Source organism: Thunnus albacares, chromosome 2 (genome assembly GCF_914725855.1).
Source record: "Thunnus albacares chromosome 2, fThuAlb1.1, whole genome shotgun sequence".
In the NCBI taxonomy this organism is placed as follows: Eukaryota; Metazoa; Chordata; class Actinopteri; order Scombriformes; family Scombridae; genus Thunnus; species Thunnus albacares.
The window spans coordinates 1,466,400-1,489,739 of NC_058107.1; the positions used below are offsets into that span (position 1 = coordinate 1,466,400).

Here is a 23,340-nt window from a genome sequence, read left to right on the forward strand (position 1 = left end):
AATAAACTTACATGAAAACAAACACCTTAAAAATGCTGTCCATGTCTGATGGTAACCAGGTGACGTACAACGTAAAAGCCCTCTAGCGTTTCATACACAGACCAGCCGTATACTAGTCTCATTTAACTTTAGATAGAGCCAGGCTAGCTGCTTCCCTTGCCCTCAGTCTTTATGCTAAGCTAAGCTAACCATGTCCTGGCTCTAACGCCATAATTAGCCTACATACATTAGAGCGTTCAGCTCTAACCCCACTGAAAAGACCAATAGAGATGAATGAACGGCTGATCAACTTTTAAACATTTGATCCTCAAGAGAAATTTGATTGTTGCAGCACCAAAATGGCTAAAGCAAAGAAATTTGTAAGTACAAAAATGCAAAAATGAATCACAGTATTACGAGAATCTACAAAAAACCCCAAAAGTATTCCAGAGAAAATTAAAAGGAAATTAAATATTTTCTGAGGTAAAAAGGTAAAATACTATTAAAATATTCAGATATTCAAGATACTATGAAGATATGTACCAATGTCAAATAAATACAGTATATGTCATGCCAAATGTGAATTTACAGACATGTACAGTATGTTAAATAGTGTTCATGTAATGAGGTATGTAGGCACTACATCAGTGAAAACATCTTACCAGTCACTGCGTTGGTGGTCGTCGGCAGACTCTCCCGTTCGTCTTTCACTGCTGTCACTCCCATCCCGTACTCTGTGCCGGGTCTCAGGCCTACGTAACAGGACCAAATAAAACACTGTGATACGGAAATAAAAAGCAATGTCATGTTTTGTTTGTACAAATCCACTGAGGTGTCACCGAATGAACGACGGGGAAGCTCTGTAGTCAAGTGGCCAGCTGTTTCAGCTAATGGCTCTAGTGCCCACGGCAAACACAAAAACGCTCTCATGTGGCTTGATTGCACAATAGATTGAAGCCTAATTGCATTTCATGGTCAGCCTGTGCTCACCGTAGAACATCAGTGTTGTATTTGCATTGATGGATCTATAGGGCCCTTGTCGTGGAGCAGAAACACTACTGGCTATGATACAGCGGGCTTCGGAGGCCCTTTGGTATCTACAATTAAGCCCTCTCTCAGCCTGATCGCCTCTAATTCCTTTATTAACTCCCACAGAGGTCATCACACACAGAGTCTTGCAGCATGAAATTACACCTAATGCCCAGGAAACTCATTATCAATAAAATCACGAGCGTGAAGGCAATTACAGATAATAACTGTGTGAAAGAACTGCTGAGGTGTGTGTGGAGTTGAGGGGGACGTCTGCTGAATGGACACAGTGCTTTATTTCCATGGGATGGGCCTCCCAAGGACAAAGAATTGGGCCAGACAAAGAGACTATTAGCCCATTTTTGGAAGCTTTTTTTGTTGTTTCTCATGCTGTCTAATCTAGAAACAAACAGAAAAAAACACATCCGCCTCAAAGCATGGCTTTATAATGTCAGCGATAGATGAAAACGCACCCGATTCTCTTAGTTGAGCAAGATCTCAGAGCGGCACAAACGGCAGTGTTATTCCATTTAAAGTCTGAATGCCAAACCCCCCTGGGTGGTTTTCTAATAAAGTGGGCCTTTTGTAGACGGGCAAACATTTCACGACACAAAACAAAGGCAACCCATTTTGGAAATGAGCAGGCTGAATATAACAGTGGCCATTTAATGGGGAGCACCACAAACACTTGCCTGAAGAATTAGGAGAATAAACACTTCACACTGTATAATTTTTTTTCACAGAAGCTTTTCCGCTGTGTGATTTGGATGCAAAGTGGCAATGAGCTAATGTGAACTCAGAGCAGACAAAAGAATGAAAACAGAGTATGTACACAGTGAAACTGCCCATTCCTTTTGCTGAGCACAACTGTTTTTTTTTTTTTTTACTGTAGCTGTGATCAATACCAGTCTTGGCCTAATTGCTCTGACATGGTGAGTGGGTGCAGGGTCATAAATTAATTAAATTAATTTGAACATGCCCAAAATTGTTCACATTCTGGTCAGAGATTTTTAACACATTCTCCTACATATGTAAAATTTAAAAAAAAAAAAAAAAAAAAGGTTGACCCAGATCCTGTTATCACAACATTTGGGGTTGTCCCTAGCAACAGTGGGTTATCCAGACATCAATCAGATCTAATGGCATTCTCAACATTATGAGCCCGCCAGCTTATTTTTCCAGGCTGGAAATCTCCCACCCTCAGATGCACAGTCCAGAGCTCTTTGAAAAGGTTCCAACAAACTTGGCACCCCTTTCTAGACTATTATGCAAGCGAATATGATGTTTACACTTTAGTTCAGTAGCCCCCCCACATCTCTACCCTAAAGAGGGTAAAGAGGGTGACAAAATAAACAAAATTTAAAAAAAAAATCTAAAATAATATTTAAATAAAGTTTTGCAGTGTTGTGCAATGTGTGGTATTGTCATGAGTGACAACTCTGTGCTGCCAGTGTAGTTATCTTGATGGCTTAAGTGCACTTCTTCAGCATGCCCTTATTATACTCTCAGTGTATAGCTCAACATAAGTGCTGCCAAGATGTGATTTACAACACTGTAAAGACCCCATACTGTGCTTTTTTCGTTGACGTGTAATAGGATCTAATAACATTTCAATTTATTGTTCAAGTGAACACCCTCTACTGAAAACATGTTCCCATGGCTATAACAGTTAGACTTACCAACTGGAAAAAAAGCTACAGAGCATCTGGACCAACATTAAGAACCACCTAATGAAACAGACAAAGCTATGTCTTGCTGGGGTCAATAACACCAGCCAAATAGATTTTTCACAACCTGGCAACCCAAAAGTTGTTAATGGCTTTTATAACTGATCAATAAAGCTTTAACCAATGATTAATTAACTGTTAATAAGAGGTATTAGTCACAACTAATTAACCCATGATAAAAGGTTTTTCATTAGAGAGTGGTACCAATATAATAATATGCACAATCTGCACATGACAGTATGTCTGTGTACTTAAAAAATGTTAAGACTGTTGCCTGATTCTGCACGTTGATAGGGGTGAATTTAATCTGGATGGTGTTAGCGTGTGTGCATATATGTGTGTGTGTGTGTGTGTGTGTGTGTGCATGTTTTTGTTTCCTCTTGGGGACCTTTTCCAGTAAAACACAGACCTTGTCAGCACCAGTATTCTTTGAGGGGACTAAAGCCTGGTCCTAACCCTAATCCTGGTTAAGGTTAGGGTTAGGGTTTGGGTTAAGTTGTCCACAATGAATGGAAGTCAATGCAATGTCCTAACAAGGATAGCTGTGCACACTTTTTTGTGTGTGTATGTGTGTGTGTGTGTGTGTGTGTGTGTGTGTGCACGTCTGAGATACAGTACCAGTGATCTTGGCCTGTGTAGTGTCTTTGGGTCCTGGGGGGAAAAGCAGCTCTCCGTGCTCGCCTCCAGACAGAGGCCCGTACTTGATGCGATAGTTGTCCACCCGAGCTTTGCTGTTCTTCCACTCAAGAGTGATGCTCTCGTCTGTCAGCTCAACTGTCTGAAGGTCTCTGGGGGCATCCAGGTCTATCAGACACACAAAAATTGACTTTCGATGGACGTAACATAAAACCTTGACATACCCTATTTGGACTTCTAATCTAGTTCTAAACCTTGAGCGGTTCCCTTTGGTGGTCAAGGCTGAAAAATCGCCACTTTGGAGGATTTTCCTCATTGTTCTGTAGTTAAGTGGACATTTGGGCTTTCAAAGAGCACACCCACACACTCATAACAATAACAATAAAGCCATAGTAAAGTATATGTGGTCCCCCCCAAGGCTGAGAAAAATAGCGCAGCAGCTCTTAAACCTACATATAATAAACAATTAATTAGTTGTGGCTGTTTTTCATCTCTAAGATGAAGGTAAGATCATATTTTTAAAAACTGTAGTTAAAGGACTGAAAACACAGCACATCATATTGTCATTACAGCCTTACCTGTGAGGAAGGACTCGTAGACAGGAATGCTGGTCTGTTCTCCCCTCCGAGCCGTCAGAGACACCTCATACTGAGTGTCGGGGGCGAGGCCTCCCAGGTGGTACTGGGTGTCAGTGGAGGACAGCTCAACCACGGTGCGATCAGCAGGACTGGAGCTGGGCCCGTACGAGACACTGACCCCGTCCACCTCGGCCACGGGCTGGAACCAGGTCACCAATGCTGTAGTGTCGGTCACGTCACGCACATCCACCCGGCTGGGGGCATCAATCCCTGGAGGGGTAAAAGGTACATAGCGAAGGGTGGTAAAGGACCCTCATTGGAAAAATTCAGATCTTTGCATTTTGATGCATTTTGCTGACAGATATTAGAGGAGATGCAGTTGTTGTCAGCAAATTCAAATCTACTTGAAGAACACCATGAAGAACAGTTGTTCTTATTGTGAGCCATGAAATGAAATGAAATGAAATACTTGAAAACAAATCCTGTTACTGTGAAGCCAGTGATGCTTACAAAAATACTATACCATTTAGCTTTGCACTCCGATAACATCGTCACGACATTCAGTTTTTTTAAAGTCAATTCAGCAGAAACAGAGATATCGTCTCCTTCCTTGTCAAAACCTGACACCTACATTACCCACAACGCAACTCGACTGCTAACAGTTCTGTTAGAGAGATATGGGTTTGTTGTGCTAGTAGCAGCTAATGTAGCTGCTAGAATCAAGCAGAGATGAGGAGTCTGGTAACCTCACTTCTTTCTAACTCCACACTCCAGAATTTTTTCTTTTCTTCAGCCCTAACCGACGCAATTTCCTCAAGTAAAATCACTTAAGGCAATTTATCAGATTTCACAGAGCTCCCTCTGGAGCCACCAAAGGCTTAAGTAGTACAGGTATGTATAAGTACATATAAGTATATAAGATATAAGTACAGATAGTAGTACTCCCCAACATGTGGAAACAGACTTTGATGTTTAAAATCCCCTTACTGTGAGGGTATACACATTCACAGTTCCTGTCAAGATAAACCTTATTTATTGATTGATTGATTGATTTAATTTATCTTTAATTTTAATGAACTGTATGGCAGTTGTTCAAAGCTGTATAGACTGGCCAGAGAAGAATTTGTAAAGGCCTGTAAAAGTCTTTTAACATAATGTGTGAGCACGTCTAAAGGTGGGATTCCCAATAGAAACACTCAAAGGTTGAACTAGAAAGCCTCATAGCCTGGTCCTCGCTACATCCCACTGCAACCCTGATTTCTCTCCAATAATTCTGTCTTTGGAGTCTCAGTGCAATAAACTCTACAACAGCATTAGGACAGTCTCTTCTCAAAGGCATTCATGGTGTTGTGATTGCTTATACACATAAGCATACTGAGGCCTTTAGGAAGCAAATGGATACATAGAACATCTATGGTGCAATAAAGACCACTGGAGGACTGGGTTTACCCACTGCAACTATTAGAAAATTCCAAATAAACATTTACTTGTTCTTATGTCACAAACTCAATCTGAAAATATAATGAATGAGTTGTCCAACAGAACTCATTAATGATACAGCTATGGCTCAGGAGGCAGAGTTAGTCATCCATTAATTGCATGGTTGGAGATTAGTTTCCTGGCTCCTGCTGTCCACAGAACTTAAACACTATTAAGTTCACAAAACCAAAGTTGCATTCCAGTTGCACCATGTGAAGTCAACCTAAGAACAGCGTGTGGGTGCAGGGTCACAACCTAAGCTATAATTTATGGAAACATCCCTGAATACCTGAACTTTGAACCATACCGACATCCACAAACTTTCTGGATTCCCATATGCTCTTCTCATGTAAGAAATTGCTTCTACATAACTCTCCAACTTTAAGAACATATGAAATGTTCTAAATTGGCAGATCTTTTAGCATACATAATAATGCTTTGCTCTGCTTAGTACAGTGCAAAAGGGGCTAATTTGAAGCTACTGTCAGACATTGCGTTTGCATCTTAATTCTACTTGATTTCAGTTAGAATTTGAGTTCGAGCAGAAGTAAATATTTTTCATCATAGTTATATCACTGGTAGGGTTGGTAGCTTACTCTTCCCATGGACCACAGACCATGAAGGCAGGAAGCACAGAACTGAGTAAAGAGGGTCGGTGCTAAGGTGGTATATGCATAAATACATTTCAGCAACACAGGTGCTGAAAAATATGACAGCTCTCTTGCATTTATGAGGTATTCAAACTATTTACAGATCAAACCCCTGCGCCATGAAGGGCGTCTGTTCATCAGTGCTGAAATTGATTTGTCACACGCAGGCAACTTTAGGAAAGTCAACCCTCTGTGCTGGGCTGATAAAATGAAGGATCTGCATTTGAGCTGAACACAGATTTGTCTTCTGAGGGAGCTGTGAGTGTGTCGTTCTGGTGTCACGATATCATTCTCCTGGGAGGCCGGCATCCCTCTGAGCCTGACTGCTTGACTGACTGGTGCCTCCCACACATGGTGGGTTGGGTTGAAGGGGTTGAAGAGAGGGGCAAGCGGGGGGACTCGCTTCACGCAATTAGCCCCCTCAGCATGCAAATCCCACAATACGCACTGCAAGCCGGTGTAATGGAAGACATTAAGAGAGCCTGAGTGACACAAAGAACTCTGAACCTCATAATCCAAGTCGTGCTGACACGTGGGTATATTTGTGTGCGCAAGTGCATGCATGCATAAACAGTGGCTAAAAAAAAATATTCATCCTCTTTTTAACTTTTCAACTTCGACTTGTATTACAAGGTTTGTTCCAAATACCAAGCATTAGGAATATTTGGCCAACAAGTTTTCAAATTCAATGATAGCATACATTCTGCGTGCAGAATTTTAGCCATGCTAGCGCCACGGCTCTAAGGGATGTCGCTGTCAGTTGGACGGTCCACCACTTGATCCAGACTCCTCTGTGCCACCGGATGTTTGGTTCAGAGTCAAATATCTACTATTGAAACTAACTATTGGAAGGATTTCATTAAACAGTCATTCACAGTCCCCTCAGGATTAATTGTAACAAATTTCCCTCAACTATCAGGTCAAAATTGTAATCTTTCCAATATGATTATGACCAAAAACCTGCATAACTAATGACATTCCCGTTAGCTTCAGAATATTATATGATAAAAATGATTCCTGCTTAAAATCAGCATGTTACTATTGCCATTGTGAGCATGTTAGCTTTTCTTTGGTTAAACTATAGATGTTACTAATGAAATCTGACCAAAAAAAACCCACCAAATTGTGCACTACAACCAGTTATTGCTGTAATTTATCAGGCCTTCTCTTACTCTGAATAGGAGGAAGGGTGTATAAGAAAAGGTTATGATAGGCCTCTAATGGCATTTCCATGCATACCTCCCTCTGTTTATTCTGGCAAGGTGCAGACCATTTTCACACCATAAATAAGCAAAGAAGTGGCCTGTCCCATTGCTAGATGGAGCTGCCATTTATTAAATTTAGTGCTGAATGTGACGAACATTGCTGCGCCTGTTGAATCTGCCTTGTTGAAACAGAAGTCTCCCAGGGGTACAAGCTAGCACCGTTTAAGTCCAGAATTAAGTTTCAGGCTGGGAAGCCAGCCATGAAGCCTCACTTTTAAAGAAAATACACATTTAACAACTTCAACAAGAGTTGGAGCACTGTTTTAACCTACCCCCAAGTCAAGACACCTAAAAATAGCCTGGTGGTTGGTGGTTGGTCTGGCAGGTGAAGTCAGGAATTCAAGACATTTTTTTTTCTCTCTCTATTGATCCCCAGCTTCTAGTTCCTCTGAGTGTTACAAGCCATTGGGCTTTATAGCGACAGCCTGGTGGAGCTATGGAGATATCTCATAACTTGCCAACAGGGCTGGAAATCCATAGCTCTTTTTACTACCGTCGCTAAATCAGAACAATGCAATGAAATCTAATGAGCTAATCACTCAGGGTTGACATGTCAGGCTGTTTTCAATACTCTGTTGGAGGGCTGCAGAATGGATAACCCAGGTATAGAAACCAATGATCCTGCACAAAGTATGAAGGTAACAGCCAGTTTTTGCATCTAACTCTGACAGGTCTAAGTGACAATTTATTCCACAATAACCTCTATTTCTGGAAAATCACACCCCCTCTATCTGCAGCACTGGGTCAGAATGGTGAAAAGTAAGTGTTTAGCCTTATTCTCCTGCAAATGCATTTGAATTCAAAGGTTAGGCTTCATACTGAGAGGTTAAGATCACAATTTTTTGATATATATCTTTAATTTTTCTTGAATCCATCAGTCAAAAGTGTATCTCTCTCCACTGTATGAGTACGGTACTGAAAATCCCGTGTTTATAAGGGTCACAAAGAGCAAAGTATGTATCAACACTGATAAGCTAGGGTTGATATATGTGGAGCAGACCAGCTTTTATTCACAATGTTGTGGGTTCAAATCATTCCTATTATCTCATCCCCCATCACTTTTCCTTCTAAAGAAAATATTTCCACTACAAACTATTTCATAAAACTGAATTTTAAGAGTATTTTCTGACCCATACAAGTTTACATTTTTAGATCTTGTAATATCTGATGGTATGTTTCTGATGAATCAAATGAAGATTCATTATTTCAATTAAAATACTTGTTAGGACAATGCCTACTTACTTCCAAAAATGGGGATTTTTTTTTTTACATAATTCATGTAGTAGAGTATTAAGTTCAGACAAACCACTGCAAAGAGTAAATGTACACCCTGCTGGAATAGAACCTTTCTAGTAAATCTAAAACAAAAGAACGATAAGCCAGTTAGTAGTGTGAATATGAACACTTACTTGTGACGACGTTCTTGGTGGCAGGCGGTCCATGCTTGTTGTTCTTCACCACCTCCAGTTTGACCTCGTACTCCAGGCCAGGGCCCAGGCCCGACTGCTCAAAGGTGGTCTCTGGACGGCCGAGGGAGTTCAGAATCTCACCATCGTCCTCTTTCTGCCAGCACCGAAAAACACAGTCATCAACCACTACAAAGACTAGTCCTGGCTTAATGTGTGGAGCAAAAGGGGGAAAAAAAAACAGCCAAATCATACATAATGGCACTCTGGGTGGCGTTTGGACTTAAGAGTTGACAGATTTGAATAGATCCCAGTAGCACTGCTTATTAAGACTTCTATGAGCTCTCAAAAAGAAAAATAAAGCATTTAACAAAGTAGCATTTGCTTGATGCTGTACGGTTATTGAAGCTGTCATGATATGCTCACAGTTTTAACTGCTGTGTTTTTGCATTCTGGCTTGGCTAGGCTATTTTCCACAGGATACTCACTATGATGTTCATGTTTGCACATTAGGCAATAGCTGAATTTAAAGTAGGGGGTCCGCAGCGGGTCGTTTATGGTTTCTACCAGAGGAAAATGTGGATAATGATAGAGGCTGTGGTAAACCCTAGAGTTCAACCACCCCCTGGAATAAGTAAGCTCCATTAACATCTTGGGTAGCTAAACTCACAGTGTTTCTGAAGATGAGGTTCCAGCCATCGAAGGGAATGTCCAATGGGTCCCACTGCACCTCCACCGATGTCTCTCGAACTGATTTGAACTTGAGTCCCTCAGGCTCCGGAAGATCTGACAGGATTAGAACAAATTTCTGACTTCATTTACTCTAGATTCATATGGTGATTTTTGTAAACAGTTAGATTGTAAAAAGTTGGATTCACATACGCGTTGCCACTCTAGCACTGACAGGAATGCTCCTCTTGTTGTTCAGAATAGCATAGACGCTGATTAGGTACTCCACACCAGGTTCAAGCTCCCGAAGAGTGGCCATCTTCTGGTCCCCAGGCACCCGCATGTCCAGCTCCAGACCTCCAGTGGCTGTGGGCACATAGGTGACCAGGTACTCTGTCACACGCATCTCATTCTCCCAGGACAGGTCCACCGACTCTGGGGTGACCTCCACCACCGTTAGGTCTTTGGGTGGTGACACTGTGGAGAGACACTGGAGGTCAATAATCTGTTCTAAGGGTTTTAAAATGTTAATAACACTGCAAATGTCTCTGTCTTACATAAAGGCTTAAAATGTGAGTTTTCTTTAAGTACCATATGTTAAACTTGCTGAGTGATTTTGAGTGTGGGTGACTGAGTGACATTTTGAAAGAAGAAATAAGATGACATTAAGATATTCTTCTAGAAATCTAGAGTTTAACTTTGATTTTCTGTTGAAACAAGTGGCATTATATCAGCTTAAGTGCAGGATTAAAAGCCATGTTGGCATTATTTGGAGAAAAAAATCATGCAAACATTCAACCCATGAATCATGTTCATTGATACACTAAGTTGTATGTCATGCATCACATTTCATATGTGACACATGTTGTTTTCATGAATATGTTCATGCATTGCTTGATCTGAACCCTGGTTATGTTGCATGCCATTAGTTTCCTTTAAGCTGTAGTGCAACCTGAGATCTTCTGAACTTTCAACAACTTTTAAGTTAGAGCTGCACTAATGATTATTTTTATATGAGCAGTGGGTCAAATGACTATGTGTAATGTGAAGGTATCGCTCATACAGGTGTGTCACAGCTGTGGGTGTTACCCATACATGAAAACTGATTGGTTAAGTTAGATCCAGCCAATCACAGCCAGCCCAGGGAAGAGTAAACAGTTGCAGTATTGTAAAGTTAATGCGTGCATTCAGAAACGATGCTTCTGTCACTTACTGCTGGCTGTGATGACAGATTAGGGAATAACAGATCAGAGGTATGAAACGGCTACTTACAGTATATGGTCTCAGTGATTATTTTATGGTAAGTTGAAGCAGCGGTTACAACTATAGTAGTAGAAAAAATTGTAGAAATGCATGGCTGATTTTGATTTGGCATGTTGTGGAGACTGGAACGGGGGCCGGAGACGGGAGGTTGCGATGCGCATGTCCCACCCGTAGAACCCCCCACACTTTTAAAATCACTTCTCCACCCCTGCACTTATAGTTACGATAATATCCTCAGAGAGTCATCACCAACTATACAGTTCCCCTCAGCCCTGTAGAGAGTTTTAGCATCTTTCTCTGTTTTGGGTTTACGGCCCACAACTTTACTGTTTTGGATCAGACTCACCACTCTCATCAGGCTTGTTCCAAATGTGTGCAACCAGCCCAGCACCAAATCTGCAGGTCTTGAAAAGTCTTAAACTTTGATTTGATGTTTCCCCTCAAAAACTGGCCTTAGGGGGTATTAAAAAGTCTTAAATTTCATGTACTGATGATGGTTATAAAACGTTTTTGTATCCAATTGCTGGCTGTAGGGAAACTTCACACACTTATAAATTAAAAGTGGGATTGTTTTCAACAGTGGATTTTGTGCGCAGGAGACTGTTCTGTATTTTTTTGTGGAGTTTCAGTCAGCACTATCACAACTATTGCAACATAACGGGCGGTCTCCTAATAGGCAGGTGTTGGTTTTAGCAAAAACAAAATGAATGCTACTGTTTCTTTGTGTCTGCTGCTAGTTGTAGAAACCACATTAGCTGTATAAACATTACCAGGAGATAATGTAAAACGTGATTTTTTAGCTTATTTAGGACTTCTGCATTCAAGTGGCCCAAATAAACAGATGAATGCAATTTTAAAGCCACTATGTGTAGAATTTGAATATTTCTGACTTTGCACCCCTCCCACTGGTAGTATAATAACAAAATCACTGTAGTACACAGCATTATATACAATCTTGTAGACTTTAGAGCCTAAAAAAGCACGTCTGAGAATTATTGCTATCAAATCACTGTGATCAGTCTTACCCTCAGAGCAGTCCTCCCCAATGAAGCCCTCATCACAGACACACGCTCCGTTCTCACAGCGTCCCTGGTTCTGGCAGTCCCCTGGGCAGGTCAGTACGGAGCAGTCTGGCCCGGTGAAACCGTCATAACACACACAGTTGCCATCGACACAGTAACCTCTGTCTAGACAGTTTTTGGGACATGTCTTCTCGCTGCAGTCTTCTCCAGTGAAACCCTTATGACAAACGCATTGCCCGTTGACACAGTGGCCGCGGTCCAGACAGTCATTGGGGCAGGTCAGCTCGCCGCAGTCCTTACCCGTGAAGCCAACGAAGCACACGCACTTGCCGTCCACACACTCCCCACGTCCCATGCAGTCTTTTGGACAGGTCTTGATGCTGCAGTCTTCCCCGGCATAGCCTTTGTTGCATACGCACTGCCCATCAACACAGCGACCACGGTCTTGGCAATTGTTAGGGCAGGAGAGCTCGCTACAGTCCTCGCCTTGGTATCCTATGTCGCATACACATTCTCCGTTGATGCACTGGCCCCTGTTGCTGCAGTTGTCAGGGCATGAGAGAATGGAGCAATCTTCACCCTCAAATCCTGGATCACAGATGCACTTCCCGTTGAAGCAATGGCCTCTCTCGTTGCAGTTTCTGGGACAGGTGATCTTTGAGCAGTCTTCTCCACTGTAGCCGGTCTGACAAACACACTGGCCATTCACACACATGCCACGACTGTTACAGTTGCCGGGACAAGTGAGCTCACCACAGTCTTCTCCAGTGTAGCCGTCCTCACAGTAGCAGGTGCCATTGATGCAGCGTCCACGGTCATAGCAGTCGTTTGGACAGATGAGTTCAGAGCAGTCAAAGCCTGTCCACGGCTCATCGCAAACACACTCATCGTCCATGCAGCGTCCACGGCCCAGGCAGTTATTGAGGCAGTTGGTCTGGGTGCAGTCCTCACCGATGAAGCCCTCCTCACAGATGCAGGACCCTTCGACGCAGTGGCCGTAGTCGCCGCAGTCCAGCAGGCAAAGCTCAATACCACAGTCGTCCCCACCAAAGCCCTCAAAGCATTCACATTTTCCATCAACACAGCGGCCCTGGTCCTGGCAGTCATTGGGGCACTCAGGTTCGGTACAGTTGGGGCCCTTCCATCCAGGCTCGCATACACAGCTGCAGGTGTCAGTGCTCCAGTTCCCACGACCATTACAGTAGGGCTTTGTGGACACTTCACCTGAAAGAAGGCAAGAAAGCAGCAGGAAGTATTTTAAAACAATTCCAACCTGATCACAAATCTGTCGGTAAAACAGTGCACATAAATGGTAAATGGACTGTACTTGTATAGCGCCTTTCTAGTCTTCTGACCACTCAAAGCGCTTTTACACTATGAATCACATTCACCCATTCACAGACATTCATACGCTGAATGGGTACAGGGGCTACCGTGCAAGGTCCCAATCTGCTATCAGAGGAAATCTAATCATTCTCACACTGATAGCACAGCCATCAGGAGCAATTAGGGGTTAAGTATCTTGCTCAAGGACACATCGACATGCGAACTGGAGGAGCTGGGAATCAAACCGCTGATCTTCTGATTAGTAGACGACCCGATCTACCACAGCCGCCCCCCCATACATACATACAAACCTGAGATTTATGCAAACTGGGTGAATCCATAGTGTTTCAATTAGTGAAGATGTTGCACTATTCAGTCCTCTCCAGCTTCACTTTGTAATTTATGTTCATATGTTTAGTTTTTATGTTTTAGTTACAGGAATGGACCAGTAATTTATAATGTCTTAGCCCATTAACTACAAATTGTCTGAAAGTATAAAAAAGTTTCTTGACTGAACTTCCAGACGGCCATTGGTTTCAGTCCATTTCAACAAACTATGAAAATGCACTTACAGAGAAATGTTTTTAATAGAGTGAATGCAGTTTATTACAGTGAGCACTTTGTCTCCTTTATCTTTTGGCAGTTACATTATTATCATGAGGTATTGCAGATGGAATTTTCAAAACTACTAAAAGAGCTTTGTATGGATAATGTTCAAAATCCGAAAATCAAAAAATCTAAAAGGACGTTGTTAGCATAAAAAAGTTTGCTACTCAACCTTGTTTTTGTTTTTTTTTTAAATCGGATGTCAGGTCTTATAATGCAAATGTCTACACTCATAACTGCATTGCTATTTGACAAAAATGTGGCTGGCTAGAATGTAAAATACTGTCAGCAGAGGTTAATTGACTCAAAGATACAAAGCCATTGCTACACCAAAATTGTGATGTATTTGTTCTGTCCTTTGAAATGTGCATTCATGTCTTGTACTCTAAGACATATTTGCTGGGAGCACTTTAAAACAGATCTGACTTGATTTGATTGCATGTATACTAACAGCACATACAGCATATGGTGGAGACCAACCTGTAACCTGAGCTCCACAGCAGCCTGCCCCACTGCCACACTGCTCTCTCAGACTAGACAGCTCTGACTCCAGCATCTCCAGCCTGTTCAGGATATCTTTGATGTCTGGCAGCTGGTTGTCGCAGCCACACGCCTGCTTGGGGATATTGATGCGGTGGGTGAAAACGATCTGATTGTCACCGTCCACCGTGTGCTCCATGTGCTCAGTGTTCTGCATGTCCACCGGGCTGCTCTTGTGTTTGAGCTCGGTGTCTCCAGGTGAGTCGAGGTCCACTGAGCAGAGGGACGTGGAGGGGACGTTGATGTTGTAGACATGGTTAAACACTACCGGCTGGTCAGGGTGGGGCAGTGTGAGGTTCTCCTGGGTTTTCTTAGGCATCAGAGCCTCTCTGCGGTGGCGGATGACCTTCTTGACCAGGCCAGCAGAGGACAGCTGAATGAGCAAGGCCACGGTCACACAGCCTAAGAGGAAGCCTTTCCCCATGATGAAACCCTGTCACTTGGACTGGTAGTGGATTCTATGCAGGTATCAAATCTGGTGTTCTTGTTTTGAGACCTAGAATTGAAGAAAGTACAGGCAGAATGGAAAAGTGAGACAAAACAAGAATTTATTTTCTAGGCACATATCTTTGTCACAAAGTTCATCTTTATGTGAACCCACAGAGCAATCCACACAGAATTCTGTTGGATGTTCACTTTTATGGTGTGCCCTTGCCATTGGGGATAAATTCAACAACATGGTCCCACCGTACACACATACATCCACACTAGGGACCATAGCTGGTGTGAAATATTATAGTATCCCACTAAAAAGCAATTAACCTTCCTCTGTTGCCCCTAACAAAAGACTACCTCCAATCCTGTTGGTGCCTGTGACCCATTTTAGCCCCTCTGCTCTCAGTGGAGGAGACACACACTTAGCGGATGACTTGGGGCATTCTTTTCACAATTCCTCCAGGACCAAGAGCGGCAATTACTGCAGGAGTGGCATGTGACCTTGGACAGGTTGCCACGAACAGCCCCGCAACACCTGCATGGCAGGGAGCCTCCTCTTTCCTCCACAGCCAAGACCACAACCCAAGCTGACAGATTAATACCAGTGTATGGTTTAGACCATCTGTGGGCTTTCTGTAAAGCACAAAGGTCTGCAACTTCCCTGCTACCCGCAAACTGGCAGGTCAGCATTCCCAGACTGCTCTCCTGACAGCGACTGGGTTTTCTTTTAGTTCTGTAACATAATTCTTATTGCTTTCACCAAACACTTCGAAGACATGATTCTTTTAAAAGGTCTGCTGGAAAAAATGTGCTGAGCTTGTGGCGTGAAAGCCGACCTTAAAACCTGATGTTTTTTGTTGCTCTTTGATCTTAGCGTTAAATTAAATATACAGGTTGGTTAAAGGTATGCTGTTGCTGCATGCAACGTTAGGTGTTTTTTTATGAGCAACAGGAGTGGTTCTTGAAGCATTTTGTTCCTCTAATAATCAGGTCTCCAGTTATTTATATGGAGAAAGGTGATGAGAGGCATAAATTAAGCTCTTGGTCTGTCAGTACTGGAACCAAATGGGAGGACAAACTTATGTATATAGATTCCATGCACAGCAATAGGCTTCCTTTAAAAAAAAAAAAAAGTCTGGCTCAGGCAGAGTTTAGATAATTGCACTTTTTTACCCCACCTTGTCAGAGATGCTGACACCAATCATTTCCTACCTCTAATAAAACCAATGTGTGCCTTGGCTGCTCTAAAGGTTAATGGCAGCTGTTAGCAGCCAACATGAATATGTCTGGATAATGCATGATTCCAGGCATACAAAGCGTATACCAACCCTGTGGTGGAATATGTATGAAGGGTTTTAATTTTCTGTGCTACAGCTGATGTGGGATACAATGAAAACACAGGGCATCTTCACCAGTCATTTTAATGTGTACAGAAACAGGGAGGCTGACAGTCAGCAGGTAATATTCCAGGAAGTGTTCGGTCTCCTCATCCTGGCCTGACGTGTGATTAGGCGAGCTGACAGATGAGCTCAGCTTGCAGGGATCCCACGGCTTCACCTCCTCCACCCTCACCCTCCCTGCACCCTCCCCAGCCCCCTGATTAGACAGGCAGGGATGAGCGCCTCCATGATGGGTAGACTGTAAAAGTGCTAATGTAGCTTGCTGATGGGAGCGTTGAGGATCTGGGCCCTCAGGGGTCCTAAAGAGCTTCACCCCCTCCTGTCTCACTTGCTAACACACTATGTCACACATGCACGTCCACTCACACACTCCAATACAGTCACACCGCTGTGCCCAAGCATCACAAACTAGGGATTAAATCAACAAAATAGCCAGAAAATTGCTTTGAGTTGCTGCTAAGGTTTTAGTTCTGGGCGGATGGTTGGCTTTCTCACTTTGAAGGCTGGCTGCTCTCCACATGGACCTCTGAACAAGGCAACCCTGAGAGACCAAAGCAGGCTTTGTGTGAAAATCTGTGGCTCTGGCAAAACCAAGCTTTATTCAGAAATAGATGAAGAGAAGAAACTTCCACAGAGTCTGAGAAATATTTTGATTTGGCTTTTTCTCCGCTTAGCTGCCATCTATTACTCTTAAATACGCAGCAAGACAATGACAAAAAGAGAATCTGAGTGTGACCCTGAGAAACACAGAACTGATCCCTCTGTTTGGACTTCCTTCATGAGCACCCTGTGGCCCTGGCACTATGCTAATGCAGCTGGTTGTTGGCACTGCAGACACGGACTTGATACAATCTGACTGCTGCTGCTTTGTTATTCCCTCACTTGGTTTTGCTCAATAGTTAGCTTCTCAAACAGCAACAAAGCTTGTTGCCCGCCTTGTGGTCAAATGTGAGCCGAATTTTACCAGGGAAAACCTGCTGGCACACACACATTTGTCGCAACTGATCTAAATTACCCTGTTCTGAATGAGTGCTAAGGAAACACTTGAAGTTTTATATCTCACACAGGAGTGCTGGAAATGCTTTAAAGATCCAACTGGGGTCCATTTCAAAACTGATTAGGTCTCTCACTGTCAGGAGTGTTAAATTCATTTTATGGTATTGTTGTTTTGGGATTAAAGTGAATGCGTGCATCAATCAGACGCCTATTGGGGCACCCACTAACCCTAAACCCTAAGCTGGACCCTAAACCTAAAAATAATGCATCATGGTCTTCATATCTAGCAGGGATTATAACCAACAAATTCAAAATTGGTACTCCTATTGCCAAGGCAACATTGTTTGTCAGTGCCTTCCAGAATTCATATAACCTTTACAGAAATGAATCATTATTTGTTTTCATATTTGCCACTTCTAAGGTTTGTTTTAGTTTAAGCTGGGCAGACAGCAGAGTTAACGGCCTTTCTGCACAGTCAGAACCTGCGACTTTTGTGCTGACGCTGTACCGATCAATTGACCGGACACAATGTTTTTGCTCAAAACATAAGCATGAAACCCCAGGTTAGTTTTGTCCAGTGACAATTCCAATAAAGTGTATTCAAACAAGATGACCTCATCCTCAATAATATTGACAAAAATGGAGAAAGGTAACATTACTTAGGAAAAAAGATCTGGAGCCACAGATGGCTGGAAGATGTAGACAAGAACCACAAGACGGCCGACCAAAGTTTCTGACGTGCCAGAAATCCAACCAATCATCCAAGAGCCAGATTGTTGATTGTTCTTACATCTTACTACAACCAATGTGGCAGGAGTTAATATTTCTAACAACCAGTTGGGTCAACCAATTTGGGTTATAATCCGTACATTGAATGCCCAGCGATAGACAACTAAAACTACTTGGTGAAGTTTAGGGAAAGATTTAAAAAAATAAATTTAGATCTATAATCTCGCCTCCCAAAGACCCCTGAACACATTGGCTTATGTGCAGCCCAGTGAAGCAAGTCATTTTTCCAGGAGAACTTTAGGTTGCTTCAAGTGTGTGACCAAACAACCGGTGCTATCTTTCTTCTAATCAAAACATGTATATCATATCAACATATCTATGTACATTACTACAAATGCATTTCAAAGGTGTGCACACCCCTGTCTCAGCAAGAGTTAATACTCTTGACATATGTGTAGTCAAGATGAAACAGTGACATTCAAAGAGTCTAGAATTTACAATCCACAGAAGTGTCTCGTTACATAAGTCTGCCTCTCATACATCCCTGACTTTGCCATTAGTGTAATGTAAAAAACACTGCACCTCCATCAAGTTCAAGCTGCAATAACTCCATCTGTCCTTACAGGAAACAGCGTTTTCCAGCATGTCCCTAGATGTTTCTTCTTTTTTCGCAGCCATGTTGTGTAAGTCTAGAACCTTAATCCTTCAGTAAATCAAGGGAATGCATTTATTTCACACAAAGGAGGAAAAAGAGGATAAAGATAAGAGTAAAACCAGCATGGTCCAGTCAGCACAAATCCCCAAAAGCTACTGGATACCCAGAGCCCAACGTGGCATGCAAAGATCTGTCTTATTATAGTGGTCTATCAATATGAGCATTGATCTTGTTTCCATTTGTACAGTGCTGTTTCAATGGAAACGGACAAATCCCCGGTGGATGATTACTTTACCAGTGTTATCATTTCCTCCTACTGTCTCCCATCTTTTAAAGTTGTACTTTCACTTGGTTTAAAGATGAGTAGACTTTCTGTCGGGGGAGGATTGCAGACATCATATGCAAAACTCAGGATTTATTTCAAACTCAGCCAGGGCCCCGTGCTCACAAACTTAAATGTCACTGTAGTTCACCTTTGCTGAGACTCCACCATATGGCAGCTCCAAGATAAATCAGAACAGAAAAACTATTTCTCTGCAAGCGTTAAGCGGTAGTTATCTGTGTAGTCACTCTGAAGAGAAAATGCAATTTGTTTTGGCACAATAGAAAGGCAAAATATTATCAGTTTGTGCAACTGCAATGTGTGTTAGGTTATCTAAAAGCAGACCAACATGGAAGTGCTGTCAGCGCTTTTTGTATGAAAAGAGAAATAGAAAAGAGAGATTTGCTAACTATCAGCGGTTAATGGAAGCAGTGTGAAAAGACGACACGGCATCCGTCTGATAACTTGACAACAAACAAACTGAATAATGAAGTAGCGTGCCCCACTTGGTGTGTAAAAGCTGTAAATATTCAATGACTATAACTACAACTCAAGTCCCAGGACTGTATATTAAACAGGTCTGATAGGATGCACATGCTTTCTTTTCATTTCTTAAGAATTTATCAAGCTTGCATAGTTTTGTAGGTCACCCATGACAAAAACTCAGCTTGCCTTCTTTGGTACAGAATCCAAATGTGGGTCGCTGGTATATGGACTGAATGAAGGGTTATTGTCTGGGGCTCTTTTCACCTTAAGATACTGTCACAGTGCAACAGGGAAGTGACCGGGGAATGGGCCGCAGTCACGGACACTCACTGCCGTGCCAAGAATAATCAAATAAACTTCTTCCTCTAATCTCACTTTAAAACGCAATCTCATATCCCAAAGAGCCACAGATCCACCAATATTGAAATCTGCTGATAAACATTTATCACAATCAACCTGCCTGCAAGGTGAAAGAAAGAAAGCTCAGCCAGAGCAGGTGAATATTGATTTGGGTCCTGTATCTCCACCAAGGTCATAGCTAGAGAGATAGCAAGTTGCTGAGGACAGCACTACGGCTGTGAGTTCTAATCATCAAACACAGAAATGAATTTCCAGAAAGAAGCGTGGCTTGAGTTGACTGCTCGATGCTCGATCAATGCTACAATTGTTGCTGCTTCTCAGAAAAGGTTTTTCAAATTTTATCACCTCACGCTCTGCGAGACACGCACCATCTTTCTCTTCCCGCCTTTTATGACTGATATGGCCATCGCTGTTGTGCTGAACTCCATAAAAAAAACAGACCCCAGAATAAAGAGTAAACTGCTCGGTTAACGGCCGAAGAGGTGCAGTGTTAGAAAACAAGACTATGAAGTAATCAGTTTCATGTGAGGCTATTGGCTGAATGCAGGATTTGATTCAAATATGGCTGTGAAATGGTCAGGCCATGACATTAGGACACAGCTAATTGGCTAAAGATGAGCCTCCTCTCAGTTTGCTCCACCGGAGAGTCCTCCAGCATCTGTCATCTTGTCTGACGTGAGCAGGTTAGCACACGTTTCACAGACCAACACGAACAAAAACGATCTGAGCTCAATTCTTTCATGTCTATGGGAACGGAGCCAGCTTCATAGATGAATTGATATGCTTTAAATATAGAAGTATAGCTGATGTGTGATCTTCATCACCACACCTTTTTGTCTTGCAAGCTGCACTAATCAATATTTTATATTAACAATGAATCAAATCATTAAGTGTAAAATGAACAGGAACGTTTTTAGTGACTAGCCTGTAGAGAGTTATTAAGCAACTCTGCAGTTCTGCACATTAAATTCATCCGTTTTGGGTTTCAAGAAAAAAAAGGAGAATGAATATGAGACTTTTGTTCATCAGGTGGCCAGAAACACAACTCTAACTGGATGCTTATGTTGGTGTTTGTCTGCTGGATGTGTAAATAGGCAAATTGTTTGCTAAACTGTGTGTCTGCAGCTTGTTCTGCTGCCACCAAGTTGCCAAAAAAAGAATCAATTATTGTAGTTTTAATGTGTAATTTTCTTAAAACAGGCAATATATTCTCATTGTACTGTCAGATTTTTGTTCAAAGAAAAGAGTTTTATAACTTAATTATAGATAGAAATGACTTTAAGATGTCGAGTGCTGTACAATCACAACTTGTAATGACTAGTCGTATCCACCCACATAGACTATTTTCACTGTGGTCCTGATGGCACAGTGATGGTAACCAGGCAAATGTGTTTGTTTTAGATGTGAAACTGTGTAATAACTATAATTTAATATATGTAACAGTTACATTCAACCACCGACAGAGGTTTTGCTCAGTTCTTTCTCTTTGAAGAATAAAATCTTCCTATCCCCCATCCATACCCGACAAATCTGACTGAAGGCACTGACATGAAATCAATAAAGCATATCAATATTTTCACTCCAACACTCGCTGCTATCATTATTTCCCTTATGGTAGAAATAAAATAATAATGATTTGACTTGCTAAAGAGAAATAAAATGGGGAATACAGTGTTTTTGATGGATGAAAAGAAGACTGGTTTCATCAAACCGAGGCTGCGCTCATTGGCTCTCCGCTGTGACCCCATTGGATCTGATGACACAGATAGCGGGGGAGTGGTGGAGGTTAGTGTGTTTGTGGCTGATAAGGCGGACGCGGGGAGGCTGGATCTAAGATACCAGCGGAAACACTTATCTGGATACTCAGAGAGAGCGCACTGCCATGGCTGAGCCCTATCATGCTCACAGAACCGCCAGAGTGATTTGGAGCCAGAGTTGACATGTCTGACTGATACCGCCCCAAAAAAGTCTATTTCTTCAACCGAAACCAATTTCCGACCTTGACACTAAGATACGGAGAAACGGATGTTAAGCGAACAAGGGTGCTCATTGGGTCAATCGTGCAGCAGACAGTCAGATCTCAATTTTAGTTTTTACTGCATTGTGATTTGACTCGTGGCTCGCCATGAGGCCCATCAATATTCTTTATGGCTCTTCCCCTGCGGTGCCTCCGTCTTGCGCTGCTGTTCGCGCTGGGTCCAGATGGAGAGGTTGGATGGTAGTCATTGTTCATGAGCTTTTTAACATGCAGGGTGCTGGTGACCTACTGTTTATTAGCCTAACCCCTGTGTGGTGCGGAGGCTTGGCAGCCTCGTGTGCAGCCTTTACAGCACATCCACCTGCTGTTTTCTCCAGACACTTGTAATTGCGTAGCAGTCCGTTCTACCTACTTCCTCTCCTCAGCTTTCACACTGAACTGCAATTACTATAAAAATCTGGCTTGTACCTGGCTGTCTGTGTCGTAATGTTACACGGAGGTATTGATGTCGGCTTCTGGGGCTCATCTAAACTTACCATGTAACTAACACCTTCCCTCTCAGGTAATCAGCTGCAAGGTGAGAGTGCAATCTCCTTGCAATCTCAAAAGAGCTTTTGACTGGCTTATTTTGCATGATCGTCCCCTCTTGTGAGCTTTTGAACATGTAATCGTTACCAGTGTATTTGTGGTATAAATGGCATCAACACCAGACGCAACACAGTGAGTGTGGAGCTCTCAGACAGCATTACTCAGCTGACCTACAGGCTGAGAGATACCATCAACTTAGTGACCCAGAACCATCTGGTTTCTTATTTCATCTCTTATTTACCAAAGGAAACTATTTTAATCAAGATGACGATAGAAAATCCCCCTTCTATGTGGAATTTATCTCAGACGTTCAAATTGTAGAGTGGCTAGAATGGTAAAGTCAGACATTGGAGGGAGAGATTTTTTTTCAACAAAGTCCAAAGAATGCTGAGTAAACATGCTAGAGGAGTTTTCAAGGCCTTTCAAAGACTGCATATTTCAGCACTTTACACTGGAGGTTTATTGGTTACTTCCATTCAAACAGGATAGAAGGGATTTTTTTCTCTCCACTAGAAATGGAAGCAAGCGTGTTGGCTGTGATACCCAGACATCTGTTTGTCCTTGTCTGTGATGAAAGCCTGAAGCGTGTTGCATGTCCAAATTGGGAGTGCCTTCCATTCAGACACTTGTATGAGCCTAATGACCCCGGTCCCCGGGGTCGGCTCTTCATTGGCTTCTCCGTTTTTTGCCATTTTCCCCAATTTAAATTGTCTGCCCCTCTCGAAAAGGGCCCCCATCTTGTTCCAAGAACATTATGGCTCATGCATTCCAATGTGCGAGGTCACTGGTAGAGGCAAAGTGTCAGAGCGAAGTGTCTACCACATGTATTTGTCTATTGGCTGCCTCCAATGGAGGGCTGCGCGATTCAAAGGCATCCTGGATCCCACAACCCCAAGACTTCCACTTCTTTTCCCGTTGCACATTAGCATTAGAGGAACATTAAAAACCATCTGGGATGCTTAAAACACTGGATTTCTTTGAGGGGGGTTTTTGTTCTGTGTTGATGACTAATCTGACAGGGCCAGGCAGAGGAAAAGACTGCAGTGACTTTTGTGAGGATAATACACTCATTGGTGTAAATCCCGAAGCCTTACATATATTTATTTAAACACAAAACCAATGGAGAAAAGAAGGCAGAGTACTCTTTAATGCAGCCTCTCAACCTCTCAAGTCCAGCCCAGAATCTTGGAACTGAGAAAATAGGATTCCTCTTCTA

The 23,340-nt window shown here is 42.5% G+C and overlaps 1 protein-coding gene across 3 annotated transcripts in view; it reads right to left on the minus strand.

The window, feature by feature from the left end:
- Positions 1–23,340, minus strand: part of tncb (tenascin Cb) — a 46,682-nt gene that overhangs the window by 19,878 nt on the left and 3,464 nt on the right. For all 3 annotated transcript variants that reach the window (XM_044362143.1, XM_044362134.1, XM_044362126.1), the window contains exons 2-9: positions 14,116–14,671; positions 11,707–12,927; positions 9,632–9,895; positions 9,420–9,535; positions 8,753–8,906; positions 3,950–4,219; positions 3,354–3,539; positions 642–731 (exon numbers count right to left, since the gene is read on the minus strand). In XM_044362143.1, coding sequence (XP_044218078.1) covers positions 642–731; positions 3,354–3,539; positions 3,950–4,219; positions 8,753–8,906; positions 9,420–9,535; positions 9,632–9,895; positions 11,707–12,927; positions 14,116–14,599 — 2,785 coding nt within the window. In that variant the 5' untranslated portion in view covers positions 14,600–14,671. The remainder of the gene's footprint in view (positions 1–641; positions 732–3,353; positions 3,540–3,949; positions 4,220–8,752; positions 8,907–9,419; positions 9,536–9,631; positions 9,896–11,706; positions 12,928–14,115; positions 14,672–23,340) is intronic.